Below are 16,083 nucleotides of genomic sequence, written 5' to 3'. Positions count from 1 at the left end.
GCTTTTGCTCTGCATTGATTATCTCTGGCTAGAGTTTTTTGTGACCTTTGTATGGTTTTCCCCTTTAGGATCTTAATGGGGAGAAAAAAGTGTCCTATAATATAAAAAGCAGGATAAAAAAAACTATCTTAGTACTGGTTCCCTTAAATATTATAGTAAGTGAGAAGAGGGAGATTTAGGATAATTCGACATCTTTTTGGAACATGGCAGACTAAATGTTATGAATCAGATAACACAGTACAATTTATGGTTTAGAGGTGGAAGGGTAAAGAAGATAGCAGGATAGGAAAGCGGTGGAAGGGTAAAGAAGATAGGATAGGATACTTTTCATGTATCTAAAAACAAACTAAATATTACTAGAATGAAGTAAGGTTACTTTTGGGGCAAAAAACTACTTTGGGGGAACATTGATATTTGTGTGAGTCCCATGGAAATATCTGTATGTTAAATTTAGTGTTGAAAGTATTGAGTCATTATCGGGATTTAGAGTGTGGCTTATAGTGTCATTTATAAAATTTGATTATTCTCCTGGTTACTGAGATTCATATTCAAATGAAGCAGTCTAGACCAAATTTTCCAGTATTTGATGTAACCATAACTATTTAAACCTTTAAGGATTCGTAGAACTCACCTAGGCCAAAACTTTATTTTATAGCTAGGAAAACTAAAACCCACAAGATTTAATGGACTTGCCTTAAGTTGGAGGAAGAACTAGGATTAGAATTCAGTTTTCTTTTTTTTTTTTTAATAGTCTACTGGTTGTACAGGTTTTATATATTATATTATTATTTATAGGATTTCATGAATAAGTGTCAGTCGTGACATCTTGAAGTTTTTAATTTTATTCTGGATGGAAAAGACTATCTTTTAATAGCATTAAAGCTTTGTATTTTATTACTTTGTTGTGCTATAACAGTGCACTCTTTAATCCACCTAGCAAATATGTATATGCCACCTTTAGTTCTCTTTTACTTGCATAATATGTTCTGGGCAGTGCATCAGGTGCCAGGATATACTGAGACTTGTGTTAACTATAGTGGAGGAAAGGAGTGGGAGGTTCTTAAAAGCACTCCCAATTCTCAAGAAGCTCACAAACTTCCTCACTTGTAAAACCAGGGTTAGTAAACTAACCACATGGCACTTCTCTGTGGAATATGAGATAGCTGGCACAAAGAAAACATCTAGTACTCACTAAAGGCTTTGGTTTTTCCCGTTATATTTTCCCATCTTTCTCACTCAGAACTTTGCTGGTCACAGATACCATGCATAAACATTTACTGGTTGATTCTTTTAACATTTGGCAAAGGCGTAGATGACCAGAAACAAAACAAACAAAACAAAAACATAGTCCTATGGTATTTATCAGAATTCTAAAGGTTACACTGGGAACACAATGGATTAATTTTTCTGGAGTGTGATTCACTGAGCCCATTAATCATGTGTAATTAACAAGATAGTAAAATGACACCTTTGGAAGATTTGATCTTGGAAATGAAGCTTTAAATGAGATTATAAGACTCCATTTTCTATTAGAGGGGAACTAAACACTATCTTTTTGAAATTCACCAAACAACATCAACCATCTTCTTCCTCTATATCAGTTCTCAACATTTTTATTCCTTTCATCCTTGGCTACTCATACTTGAGTGCATTTCATGGAACTGTGCACATCTGTAACCCATTCATTGCATTTACTTAATTACCTATGTGCTTTGTGGCTTCACAATTAAGAAGGTACTGAGTATTTTTTGCTCTAGTCTGTCTCAGATTGTTTACTTAAATGTAGGTATTTCCAATTCCATTCTCAAATTTTGTGATCTTGATAAGTTAACTACTTGGTTTCTCTTTTCCAACTTTCATATGATAAGAGATTAATACTTTCTGCACATTTAGAGGGAATTTAGGTGAGAAAATAAAATATGTGCAAATACATTTCTAGGAACATCTCATCCTTATTAAAAAAAATAAGGGTAATGCCATATTTGCTCTTAATTTATCTTTTAATTATGTAAGTTAATTTATGAAGTAAAACACATTTGTGTTAAAACACAGTACAGTAATCCCCCCCCCAAATTCCACAGGAAATACGTTCCAAGACCACCCCCAGTGGATGCCTGAAACTGTGGATAGTACCAAACCCTACATATACTATATTTTTTCCTATACATACATACCTATGATAAAGGTTCATTTATAGATCAGGCACAGTAAGAGAGTATCCAAACTGCCAGCATCACTACTCCTGTGCTTTGAGGCCATTATTAAGTTAAAAGGGTCACTTGAACACAAGCACTGTGATCCCACGACAGTTTATCTGGTAACAAGATGGCTACCAAGTGACTAATGAATGCATAGTGAATACAGCGTGGATACTCTGGACAAAGGGATGATTGACATCCGGGTGGGACAGGGCAGGAAGGTGTGAGATTGCATCATGCTACTCAGAATGACATTTAAATCTCAATTTAAAACTTACGAATTATTTTGGAATTTTCCATGTGATGTTTTTGGACTGTGGGTAATTGAAACCACAGAAGTGAACCTGCAGAAAAGGGGGAATATGTGTTGGAGGTAACTTTTTGGTACTTATTTGTATGGACTCTTTTTTTCTTTTCTATCTGATTTCAATCCATGCTGGCATTTTAGCAGTATACTTTATTCCAAACAGCCTATTAAATACATCAGGAGTACCTAGCAAAAGGAATGAAAAGGTGTGTTGAGACTGTCATTCCATTGTATGGCAGGAATTCCCTAAGGTTTCATTTCCTGGCTCATTGGCATCAAGCTGAGATTTAGGATGCAAAGAAATTCCACAAACAGTATGAAGTCTTCCATGTAGTTTTTTTTTTTTTTTTTTTTTTTTTAATGTCCTTATTGGAGTATAATTGCTTTAACAGTAACACATAGAATTAAAAGCCCCTATTTTCTTTCTGCTAATAGTAACTATTTGTTGCTTTATTGCTCCTGTTATTTTTATTTACAGATATCTATGAAAAGAGAAAATGTCTTTTAAAATGGTGGACTCATTAAAATTATCAATAAAAGTTTAGTAGAAGCCAGTATATAATAATTTTTTTTTATATATAATAATTTCTGATTTTACTTCTCCTTGGCAGAGTCTACCGATATTTTTTAAACTTATCATGTAATTTTTTTGTAATTTGCATGTGTATTTTTTCTCTTTAAACAACAAGAACAAAAAAGGTAAATTCCAGGTGGTTGCTTTTTGTTTAGAGAACGTTTCTGCCTTTTGGTTTTCTCTTCCTAATTTAGTAAGCGAGATCATTAGATGCAATTGCTATATACAAAATTTTATTGAAAAAAACCTAAGAAAGAACAGATGGAGTCATTTGATGTCATAGGTTATTGATTCACATTTAGTAAAAGTAAGATTTTTCTCCCTTTTAGTAGTGTTTTATTTCAGTACCTTATTGGGGGGGGGAGGGCGGGGAACAGTCCTAAGTAGTCTTTGAGAGAAAACTATTTTAAAAAGGAATAAAAAATGTTATGACATTTTAATAAGGAATATATGAACTAAGACTAACTCATATAATCCTTTATATTTTTCCGAGTAAAATATTTTTTTAATTTTTCATTTAGTTATGTAATGAAAATATAAGATATTTGCTGTTTGCAGGAAGGTAGACTGATAGAGAAATAATTTTAATCTGGTATGACAGATCCTATAATCAGTGCTTGGAAGGAGCAACTTGATGCCTGGAGAAGTTGAACGGACTTTTCAGCTGGGTTTTGATACAGCAGAAAAAGGGTTTCTCCCCAGGTGGAGAATGAGTGAGCGAGAATATTCCAGTGGAAGGTGCAACAGGTACAAAAACATAAAATGAGAGAGCATTCTCAAACTGTGAAGGGCAGATTGATGAAAGGTTAGTTGGCTGGATAATGAATATCTTCCCATACCTTGCTAAGAAATTTCAGTCACCAAGATATGTTATATGTGCTAGTTGAAACAAGACACATGAGTTCCAGGATTGGCTTTATTGCCAAGTATACAAATTCTGACCTGTCCCTTAATTCTGCATATCCTCTAAGTTCTGGAATCTCAAGAAGATGACATGAAATTTGTGTCAATTGGAAGTAAAAGTTCTGAAATAAAAGGCAGAGGTTTTACTAGCAATAGTAACAGTTTTAAAATATTTAAAAACATATGTATTCTTACACGGTTCATATTTGCTTTTCCTATGAGAAAAATATTTGTTTTCCATTTATTATGAAAGAATATGATTTTACTCTGATTTGTTTTCAATCTATGATAGAGAGCAAATATTTCTTTTATTTTAATGTGTTATATCCTAGGAGAAACATACTATAGAAGAAAATTAATGACGGATGCAAGTTGATATTTTATATTTAGATAGAAGACCAAGTCCTCTATAATGTGCTGACTTTTTTTCAACATTTGTTTGCATGTATCTTTAAATTGACAGTCCTGATTCTCTTCCTAGGAGCAACAGTAAACCCAACATCATGTGCAATTGAGAATGGATTATAATGTAATGCAAATGTATGTGTTACCAGTTCAGTAGGATGCTCATTGCCTCTGGGTTTTGTATATAATTTACACAAACAGCAGCTTCTGTTTTATGTAGGATCATATTAATATTTTGACTTTTTTCGTGGTAAGAAGGTGATTGACAGGATAAAGAGAGAAACTGGAGAGTACACAGTAGTTGAGTGTATATTGCTATGATATTAATCAATGCAAATGTGCAAAGTAATACATGAAGTAGAACAAGGGCGTGTGTGTGTGTGTTTGTGTGTGTGTGTAGGCATAGGCATTAACAATCTCAGAACAATAGAAAAAGTCTCAGGAACATTATAATTTATCTAGTGTATATTTACATCTCTTTTATTCTCTTTTAATGTTGAGACTCTTTAATAAGGCATAGTCAAATGGTTACACCCATCAGTTTAATGACAGAAAAGCATCTGTTATTCCAGAGTCAGACATAGAATCTCTTAGAGATTTGTAGGACCTTTCATTAGTCATTCAGCCTTCCACCCAATGAAAGAAGACCTACACATTAACTCTGACAAATAATCTTCAAGCTTCTTCCTCTGTCTATAAATCAGTCCTTTATCTAAGAATGTTTATGTTACCAATGTGATTTTTTTCCCGAAATGATAAGTATTATGTAGGCTTTCTTTTAGCCAAAACTGTTTTCAGTGATACAGTAGAACTTAAGCTAAATAATTCTCAATACTCAAAGTCCTTAAGTTTAAAAGTATCTTTAAATAAAAGAGGAGGGTTGGCAAGTTTAAAGCCATTTTAGTTTAATTCATGTATCTTAATTACAGCCATCAAGTTTAAAGTAGGTTCACAGCTCATTCCTTGCTAAAGCCTAGAAAATTCACTTTAGCAGAAAACATTCTGAGCACAAACTCACACTTGGTTCCTGACCCTGCTGCTTTCTAATAAAATATTTTATCTTGGAGTTGTACATAACACCTGTATCCAGTAATCCCTTTGCTTTAAAATTCCTACTTCAAGATCATAACACAAGGGTTTACTAAGTTTTTCATTTCTTTATTTTCACGTAAGAGCAAAGCTAACTTCCTCTCAGACATAATAGTTTATAGTATCTTTGGCATGGTCTTAGATCCTCTATAGCAAGGGTTGGCAAACTAGGACCAGCGAGGGCCAAATCCAGCCTGTCTACTATTTTTATAAATAAAGTTTTATTGGAACACAGCCACACCTTTTCATTTGTGTATTGTCTATGATTACTTTGCACTACAATAGCAGAGTTGAGTAGTAACAATACACCATACAGCTTGCATAGCCCAAAATATTTACTTTCTGGCCCTTTAGAGAAAAAGTTTGCAAACTACTGCTATGTAGAATATGAATAACAGAAAACAAAAACCCACAACAACCTCATTACCCCAAGACAGTTGCTTTCAACTTATTATCTTTCTTTCCCTGCATTTCTCTTATTATTTGTTTTTAAAGAGATGAGATTATATTGTTTATGTACATTTTCACTTGACATAAAATTTTATGCTTACACATTATGTTAAAATAGATTTAGCTATTTTGTTCCTTTGCTTCTCCCTCATCGTTTTCATCTAACCCTCTCATCATCCTACTTCATTCCTTCTATGTTCTTTTGGTTTGCAACTTTTAGTCACTAGCTTTGTGGCTTTGCACAAGTTATTTGGACCTCTCTGGTGGCTTCAGTTTCCTTATTTGTAAACCGAGGATAATAATGATATTACAGTATCTACATCAAAGAGTAGTTGGTACTGGGTAAGATAGTGAACAAAACAAAGTTCCTACCCTTTGGGGGCTAACATTTGTAGTGACAGGACAGAGACAATAAGTGAATAAAAAAGATACAGAATCTAAAATTTCTTTAAAAAACAATGTTAACAGAGAAAAAAGAAGCAGGATAAAGAAGTACAGAGTTCAAGGGAGGCTTCTCTGATGTCATTGGAGCAAAAGCCTGAAGGAGGTGAGGGAGTGAGTTACATAGACATTGGGGGGAAAAGTATTCAAGCAGTGGGATAGCAATTGCAAAGATCCTGAGGCAGAGGGGTTCCTCTTGTTGGAAGAATACCAAGGACATGAGTCAGAGCAATCAAGGGCGGAGAAGTGTAGGAAGTGGGTCAGGATATAAATCAGGTACAGCCTTGGGGTCATTCTGAGGTCTTTAGATTTTACTCAGTGAGAGATGGAAAGCTATTAGAGTGCTCTGAGGAGAAGAATGGCATTACCTGACTGACTTTAACGATATATTAGAAAGTCCATACTACCTAAGGCAATCTACAGATTCAATGCAATTCCTTTCAAAATACTAATGGCATTTTTTCACAGAACTAGAACAAATAATCCTAAAATTTGCATGGAACTGCAAAAGGCCCTGATTAGCCAAAGCGACCTTGAGAAAGAACAACAAAGCTGGAGGTATCATGCTCCCTGATTTCAAACTATATTAAAAAGCTATGGTAATATTATAAAAACAGTATGGTATAAGCACAAAAACAGACACACAGATCAATGGAACAAACTAGGGAGCCCAGAAATAAACCTGTGCACTTATGGTCAATTAATCTACAACAAAGGAGGCAAGAATGTACAATGGGGAAAAGACTACCCCTTTAATAAATGGTGTTGGGAAAACTGGACAGCTACATGCAAAAAAATGAAACTGGACCAGTTTCTCACACGATATACAAAAATAGATTCAAAATGGATTAAAGACCTGAAACTATAAAACTCCTAGAAGAAAACATAGGCAGTATGCTCTTTGACATAGGTCTTAGCGATAATTTTTTGGATCTGTCTCCTCAGGCAAGGGAAACAAAAGCAAACAAGTGGGACTGCATCAAACTAAAAATCTTTTGCACATTGAAAAAAAGTCAACGAAATGAAAAGGTAGCCTACTGAATGGGAGAAGATATTTGCAAATCATATATCCAATAAGGGGTTAATATCATAATAAAGAACTCATACAACTCAGTATCAAAAAGCAAACAACCTAATTAAAAAATGGGCAGAGGACTTCCTCTTTTTAAGGAAGACATATGATGGCCAACAGACACATGAAAAGATGCTCTACATCGCTAATCATCAAGAAACTGCAAATCCACAATAAGATACCACCTCACACCCATCAGAATGGCTATCATCAAGAACTTAATAAATAACAAGTGTTGGTGAGGATGTGGAGAAAACAGAACCCTTGTGCACTGTTGGTGGGAATCTAATTTGGCACAGCCACTATGGAAAACAGTATGGAAGTTCCTCAAAAAAATTAAAAATAGAACCAGCATATGATTCAGCAGTTTTACTTCTGGATATTTTATTTACTTGAAGAAAACAAAAACACTAATTCTGAAATATATATGCACCTCTGTGTTCATTGTAGCATTATTTACAATAAGCAAGATATGGAAGCCACCAAAGTGACCATCAATGGATGAATGGATAAAGAAAATATGGTGTGTGTGTATGTGTGTGTGTGTGTGTGTGTGTATACACACATATATGCACATATATATATACATATATATACACAATGGCATATTACTCAACCATTAAATAAAAAGAAATCTTGCTATTTGCAACAACATGGATGGATCTGAAGAGTATCATGCTAAGTGAAATAAGTCAGAGAAAGACAAATACCTTATGATCTCATTTGTATGCAGAATCTAAAAAATGAACAAAACAAAACAGAACAAATCAAACACAGACTCATAGATACAGAGAACAGGGTGGTTGCCAGAGGGCAGGTGGGTGACGGGTTGGGCAAAACAGGTGAAGGAGATTAGGAGGTACAAGCTTACAGTTTTAAAATAGTCATGGGGATGTAATACACAACATAAGGAGTATGGTTGATAATACTGTAGTAACTTTGTATGGGAGAGATGGTTACTAGACTTACGGTGGCGATCATTTCCTAGTGTATTCAAGTGTCCAGATACTACGTTGTATACCTGAAACTAACATAATATTGTATATTTCAGTTAAGAAAAGCTAGAGAATATTTCTAAGACTTAGGGGTAGGAATTAGTTTCATAAGCAAGAAACAATAACCAAAGCTCACAAAAGAAGAATAATTTTGACCATACTAAAATGAAAACCTTCTGCATAACTAAACAATTTCGAAGTAGAAGAATCTATATGTAACACTTTAATCAATTCATATCCAGAAAAAAGTGAAGCATTTTCTAAGTTAATAAGAAAAGGCAAGTATGCTTATGGAAAAATGGACAAATAAATAAATAAGCACTATACAAAAGATTAAACAAAAAAGAATTAACATATCGAAAGATACTCAGACTCACTATTGATACAGATCCCCACTCAACAATTTGATAAAATCAATAGTTGAGCAATACCAACGTAACGTTTCTTCGACAATGTAAGAAAAATGGAAACTCTTAACACTACTTGTTTTACAGAATATGATCATACCTAGTAAATTTGAAAATACACATATCAGCCTCTCAAAAACTCTACCTCTAGGTGTAGACCCTAGAAAAAAATATTGCATGTGTACATATAAAAAGACAGTCTTTGTAGGAGTATTTGAAATAGCAAACATTTGGAAACAAATGCCCATCAGTAAGATGAAGCAATAACATGTGGTACACTCTTATGAAAATCTTACAATTTTGTAACAACATTGTTTGAATTTGTGTGAAGTTCAAAAGCAATCAAATGAGCAGCATGTAGGTCACATAGTTTACGACATAATCAGCAATTTACAGAGGGACAGTAGTAAAAATAACACGTATGAAGATATATTAACAGGGATATATTACACTTGAGTGACCATAGTTAATATCCAATAAAATATAATTTGCTTAATAAAATAACTTCTTCCTAAGTGCATATTTATGTCTGTGTGTGCTAATAAGACACACACACACGTATATTATGTTCATGTATTCAGTTTTATCCTGAGAATATTGACTATATGGCTTTACTCATTAAAATTTTAAAGCATTTAAATTTTTAAAACTTGTTTTCCCCAGAAATAAACATACTGTGATTTTCCCTGTTTTATAAAGGAATTTTGGAAACTACTGAGCAGATGGTGTCATAAAAGAAATATTTGTTTCATTATCTATATAAAATCATTTTTAAGTGTCATTTATATTTTGAATATTTATACAAAATGTTTTTGTGATAGTTAAAATAATCCAGAACTCCATGAATTTTCAGTAGATCAAGTATGTACATAAATGTATAGATTAGAATTCTACATGAATATAAAAGGGTGTTGCCCAAGAAAGATGAAAGGAGAACCCTAATTTAATTCCTTATTAAGGATCTACATCAGTCCTATCAGTCTGCTCCACAGAACTAAGTTAAGCAGTCGAAATTCCCTGTGTATCAGCAGTTTGAGTGATACAAGCTTTTAATTTTTCAATTATTTTATTATTGGCAACCTCCTATGACTCTGGACTTGAGGGAGTTTATATCAGTAAATTGTCCAAAACACCTTAAGAATAATGAATTCTTTAAGTCCACAAACTAACATACTGCTACTGCAAAACATTCATTCTCTTACCTTGTCCTTTCAGGCCATGACGACATGATTGAAACACAAAGAACTTAGTAATTAATCTAAATTTCAGAGGTTTTCAAACTGTGTTTTTGTGGATTCCCTAAAAGTTTAGTGGTATACATGTGTGTCGGGCAGGGGGATGGTATTGCATGGGGATGGTAGTGGCTTTTTCTCTTGTATGCATTAGGCGTCCAACTGAGGTTGGTTGGTTGGACCCATGCTGAATATATTCTGATTTTCTATGATTGCCAATAAATTGTCATTCTAATTGTAACTGGTGTATATCTTTATGTATAATGTGAAATACCATTATTGGTTTTGAGAGTTTATAATTCATATGCACTATGAAAGTTCTGGAATATAAGGGCATTTAGAATTAGACCTTTAAAATCTCAAAGTTTCAGGTTATATAGTTAAAAATTAAGGCCTATTTAATTAAATACACAAAGAGCAGTAATCTTATGTTATATAAAGAGAATAAATTGCCTTTACCTCTGTGTGCGTTTGTAATTTAATCATTCTGGGACAGAACACATTGTGTTCAGATCCAGAAAAATTAATAGATTTTATTTGCATCTATTTCTACTGTTTCCTTGACAACTACTATAGATGCTGCTATCACCATGGGGATGGTTCTTCTAAATGAAGCGGCAACATCCAAAGGCGATGTTGGAAAAAGACGGAGTAAGTCTCTGTGTTGGTATTTTTCTAAGTTTGTTTTAGTCTTAAGCTTCATTTAAATCAAATGGGAAATAGATAAAAGTCCTCTGTAAATGAACTTCTAAAGAAATGTTCTGGTTTGAAGACAGTTGTGGTGTTTCTTACTTTTTTCTGTTTCTTGGATGTGTGTGTGCAAATACTTAAAAATACATTTCTTCCAAAATGGGACTGGGTGATTTTCTGTGGAACTGGATATAAAGAAGAGCTCTTATGCACCCTTGGTTGGGGTGCTCTGACGCATCTCTGCTGAAGTTGTAGTCTCTGTAGTCATGTCCACCCTACAGGAAGAGGTGGAAAATTCTGCGGGCAGAGTCTTCAGAGGTTTTACTGGCTAATGATGTGTTCCCTGTGCCACAAGAATCAGGTATGCATTCAAGGACTGACTCAGACAGAGAAGTTTTTGCATAGGTCTTGTACCCTGAAATATTATACTTCCGATTACCTCCAAAACCTCCTTTTAGCAACATTTAGAAAGGGGGCATTTCGTGATACCATGTTTTCCAGTGTCTTTGCCTTTTCCAATGATATTCCAAGATTTACAACTCTACCAAGTTCCGGCACTATGTCTTAACAAGGTGACTACATTTTATCCTTTGACAGAACTGTTCCTCTCAGGGAGTTGTAGAAAAAGAATACATGTTTATAAAGTAACATATTTTTGGCAGGAAAAGGGAAAAAACACATGGGAAAAATCTTCTGCCCTGAGGAGCATAGGTTAGGAAAGGATGGACAGCCTTAAATTCAGTATTTCCTGCCACAGATCTTTCTATAATTAATATAAAGTCCCTATGTGAGTTTATGATTATGCTTCCAGAAACCTATAATTAAGGTTTTTCTCAATATGCTTTGCATTTCTGAACCCTTTTTAAAACACAGAATGTATGTGTGAGGAACACAGGCATCTGGAAAAGACTCATAATTTATTAAGAAGTTTAAAATAAAAATCCAGACTTTTTAATGGGAATTTTAGTTATGGTGACATGTATGTAAGTCAGTCATAGTGGTTTCTAAATATAATTCTTAGGTATCTTAAGTGTTGAAATGTTTTGGATGTAACAGACACTTTAGTCTACCCTCTGTTTTCCCATGATGCCATCTATACACTGTTAGAAACTACACAAGCGACGAACGCATTACTTTCTTTAGTTGATCATTGTTCAGAACATCATTTTATGATTTATGTTTTGAATAATGAATGTGACGTTCTTGGGACTGACAAGTAATATTTATAAGGACAAATTCTTATGTGTTTATATATTTATCATGTATCCTTCATATTAAAATAGTAAGAAATATGTAGTAATTTTTTAATCGCAGGTCTATAATTATATATATATATAAATAATCACTCCAGCCCCCACCCACTGCCAGTTTATTTATTCGTGTGTGTGTGAGAGTGTGTGAGTGTGTGTGTGTGTGTGTGTGTGTGTGTGAGAGTGTGTGAGTGTGTGTGTGTGTGCGTGTCTGTGCGTGAGTGTGTGTGTGCGTGAATGTGTGAGAGTGGCGGGGGAGAGACAGACAGAAGGGGTGGGGAATGTGAAATATATTTTTAAATTATCCCTTTTGATTCCAGTGTGATTTTTATTTTTGATATAATACAAGTACTGTGATTATTATTGCCCAGGTCAGAATGCATCTGTGTCATCATAGCATTTTCTTCTCACAAGTATGTTATCTCATATGGGCTGCAGTGGTTTGTTGGGTCACCTGTCTCGGGTCCTCTCCCCCACGTGCAAGTACTTGAGTAGCATTATTTTGTTTCACTGCATAGAATCAAGTAATATACTCTGTCTTACTTGACCACATTTTGAGGCTTATTTCCCATCGAACACAATCAGATGAGGCTACCAAAAGCGGCAAAGGGAGTGAAAAAGTGTTTTACTCAGCTTCTGGAGAAAAAGACAGAGGAAAGGAAGAAGTATTTGGTAATGCCAAATGTAGGAAGGTATAAAGTAAAGCATCATGTCATTAATTCTGGGTTTACTAAGATTATTGTAAGCACAGTTGCTATGTCTAGTGGCTAGTGTCTGTCATACTTGGACATTACACAATTTAAGGAAAAAAAGGTGTTTTTCATTTTTGCGGTATTCAGCAACTGTTTTGCTTTGCTTTCTGCCAATATTCATTTGAAGTTCACCTTCATGAGTGTTATCTGAAATGAAATGCCACAGAGGCTGCAGCTCAACGCTATTAAGCACTTAGGACTTTTCGCAATTTGTTCTCAAAACTGAGAGAATGGTATTCCTACAGAGTTGAAAGAAAACTGACAGATTTCTAGACCATGTTTTAACAATGCCATACCTTATCTACTCCCTGATTTCCAGGATTGTAACTAAACCTGGTCTAATTTATATGCTAGAATAATTTAAAAATCGTATTTCATCACTATAGCAGCATATAGAACCGTTTAATCTTCCTTGTTTCCTTCTGTCTTAGTGTGTTTAATCTCTTTTGTCTTCCCCTTTCTTTTATAATTAATTATATTAGATATTTCAGTGTTTTTAAAGAATTCCCTGAAACTAACGAAAGGATACAAGTATCGCGCAAATGTTTTATTCTTAAGAGACGGTTAGCTATTTCTTATTAAGAGAACTAATTTCTACGTATTTACAGAACAGATTTAAATAAATTTCTATTTCTCTAAATATACCTATGTTTTCTTTTATTCTAAACATACCTGCATTTAGTTGGCTCAGATTTTTAAGCATTTATGTTTTGTTTATTTTACTAATAGCAATGTATCTTATTTAATTAAAATCCAATATATGTGTTTGCATACATTTTTATTATATATATTATATATATTTGATTAGTCATCTAATTTAGAGTAAAATCTTCCTAACCATAACAGAAAGGAAAAGAAATTTCCCTGTTGTCAACTTGCCTTGGACAAAGTGATACTGAAAACCTAGACCACAGCCTAAGCACATTCTGCTGTAACATACACCGTGTGTTCCTTTGTAAAACAAACAAACAGTAATACCGTGACACTATTACCAGCTACTTAGGGGGATTTTCTCCTGCTTTGACTGTCACAGAGTTCATATTTTCTCACTCCCCAAGCTTTTGTTCCTAGCCTTCAGCGCGCTGGGACGAACTGTTATTTGTAAGTAACAGGCTTTTACTGAGGCAATAATCTAGCCAATAACCTAAAATTACATTTCTTTGTAAATACTCCATGGCATCTGAAAATAAAATTATATTGCACATTCTAATAATGCAAATGTCTCTGCTAATATAGCCAGTACTTCACAATGCAGGGGCTGATAATCTTGTTTGCGGTTTATCACATATTTTGTTGTGTTTTGTTTTGATCCCTCTGGGGGCATTTTAGTACTTGTAGGAATTCTGTAAGAGAAGAAAACCACCAGAAGACTTAGATCAGTCACTTTGGTTGTTTTCATACCCCAAATAGTACATTTTCATTGAGAAGAATGTGGAAAATAATGATTATCTGGTTTGTTGTACCTGTATGTGCCATGAACTGTTACATGTAAGTATACTGTAATTAACTGAATGCATTTAAAGAATATAAACATTTGGGTTGTGTGTGTCTAGACCAATGGAGTTTTCTGTCTCTTTCTAGTCATTTGTCTAGTGGGATTAGGCCTGGTGGTCTTCTTCTTCAGTTTTCTACTTTCAATATTTCGTTCCAAGTACCACGGCTACCCTTACAGGTAATATCATTATACTAATGTGACTGTTTTCATTTTTAACTAATAGAATAAATAGAATTTCAATGGTTAATATATATTTAAGGATTAATATAAAGTAGCTAACTTATTTGCCAAGTGACTTTAAGCTCTGTTAAGCAAGTTTTTGAGCACCTGCCATGTGTTCTGCATAGACTATATGGAGGAGATATAAGGCATGGTTCCTGCTCCCTAGCATAGTATAGTTTTATTTTAGAGATACATGTTATATGCATATTACATATGTACATAAACATATAACAAAATGTTTTACATTTTGTGGAATTTATCAGAATTTCTTCTTGTCTTGGTTTGCCTGTCCATCATGATTTTTACTTCATTTGCAAAATTTTTTTCTCATAAAATCTACTGTTCAGTGTCCAATAAACTGCATCATCTTTTGAATTCTGCAAAGTTTTAGCTTTTTTTCAAATAAGAAAAGCAAACTTGAAAGGGAAAATTAAATGATAAAATAATGTCTGGTCACTGGAAGCTGTATAATGAGTATCTCCTAAGATTTTCACCAACATATTTTCATAATTGGGGATGGAAAGATGTTGAAAATTCGTTCTAAAATGATGTTATTATAACCAAAGTATACTTTTCACTAAAGCAAAATACAACTGATGATTAGATCAGATTAGAGTCGTCCAGGTCATGAATTAGGCAGATTCATTTCTTGACCACATTCCTCCCTCAGCTTCTCTCAAAGGAATCAATATTCCACTTTCTCTTTCTCTAGGGAGTCCTTCTAATAACCCATCCTTCTCTCTAATTAATAAGTAAAGGTGCTGTATTTCCTTTCTCAGAGATTTTGAAAACTCTTTTCTGTTGAGATAGTAGAACTGATGATATATTGATAGAAAATAAAATCTCATACCTTACATCCCTTTTGCAACTGAGCAATTATATTAAGAGAATGTTTCTACATAGGTGATGGCAGCAATGTATAGCTTTTTCTGGGGCACAGAACTACTCCTGTGACAGAGATCTGATTATGGGCTTATAATGAAGAGTAAGATGCTTCAACCCCACCTCTCTGTTTTCTCATATAGACAGAGGCACATTTCCAATCTCTTCTTCTCACACCCATTAAAAATAAATGTACTAAAGGAGTGGAAGAAATGTGAGTATCAGATCTGAGCTGTGTGGCCATCTACCTTTAATCCTGCCTGCAGCGTAAGTGAATTTTTAAAAAACATTAGTTCTGAGGGCAAGAAGAGTAATAAGAAAGGCAATTAAAGCCTCCAGTTTCTTGATTTTATTCTTGACATTGGCTGGCTATCTGATTTTGGTTTTGAAAATGTGAAATCAGACTAATCAAATCCCAGATTAAGTACGCCCAAGAAAGATGCAGTTTATGTTCTTCTTTTTCCCCTACCCTAAGACTGAGAATCACGGTTCTGTATGACTGGAGTCTTAGTTTGACTTGCATGTTTTCTGTTGATGGAATCTGTAGAAGAGTATTTCTATTTCTCTTAAGTTTTTATTCAGGGTGCCAAAAACAGTTAAATTAATTCATTTCAACCTACAGCATTTACAGTGTCCATGAAAGGTGTCTATTTTAATAAAAGGTAAAGTATAGTAAGGGATGTTGTGCGATTCTTAAAAAACCTATGTAGTTGACGGTC

General features: G+C 34.0%; 1 protein-coding gene across 5 annotated transcripts in view; it reads left to right on the top strand.

Annotated features, from left to right (window-relative positions):
• Positions 1-16,083, top strand: part of TUSC3 (tumor suppressor candidate 3) — a 192,922-nt gene that overhangs the window by 164,814 nt on the left and 12,025 nt on the right. For 3 of the 5 annotated variants that reach the window (XM_059909466.1, XM_059909465.1, XM_059909468.1), the window contains 2 exons: positions 10,650-10,724; positions 14,347-14,437. The exons of 1 other annotated variant lie outside the window; for it this stretch is intronic. In XM_059909466.1, the coding sequence (XP_059765449.1) occupies positions 10,650-10,724; positions 14,347-14,437 (166 nt within the window). Of the gene's footprint in view, positions 1-10,649; positions 10,725-14,346; positions 14,438-16,083 lie in introns of those variants that run through there. One more of the 5 variants, XM_059909470.1, reaches the window with a different exon arrangement.

The sequence above is a fragment of the Balaenoptera ricei genome, chromosome 21 (assembly GCF_028023285.1).
Source record: "Balaenoptera ricei isolate mBalRic1 chromosome 21, mBalRic1.hap2, whole genome shotgun sequence".
In the NCBI taxonomy this organism is placed as follows: Eukaryota; Metazoa; Chordata; class Mammalia; order Artiodactyla; family Balaenopteridae; genus Balaenoptera; species Balaenoptera ricei.
The sequence above is the reverse complement of the archived record's forward strand: the minus strand, read 5'-3'. Positions and strand labels throughout refer to the sequence as shown.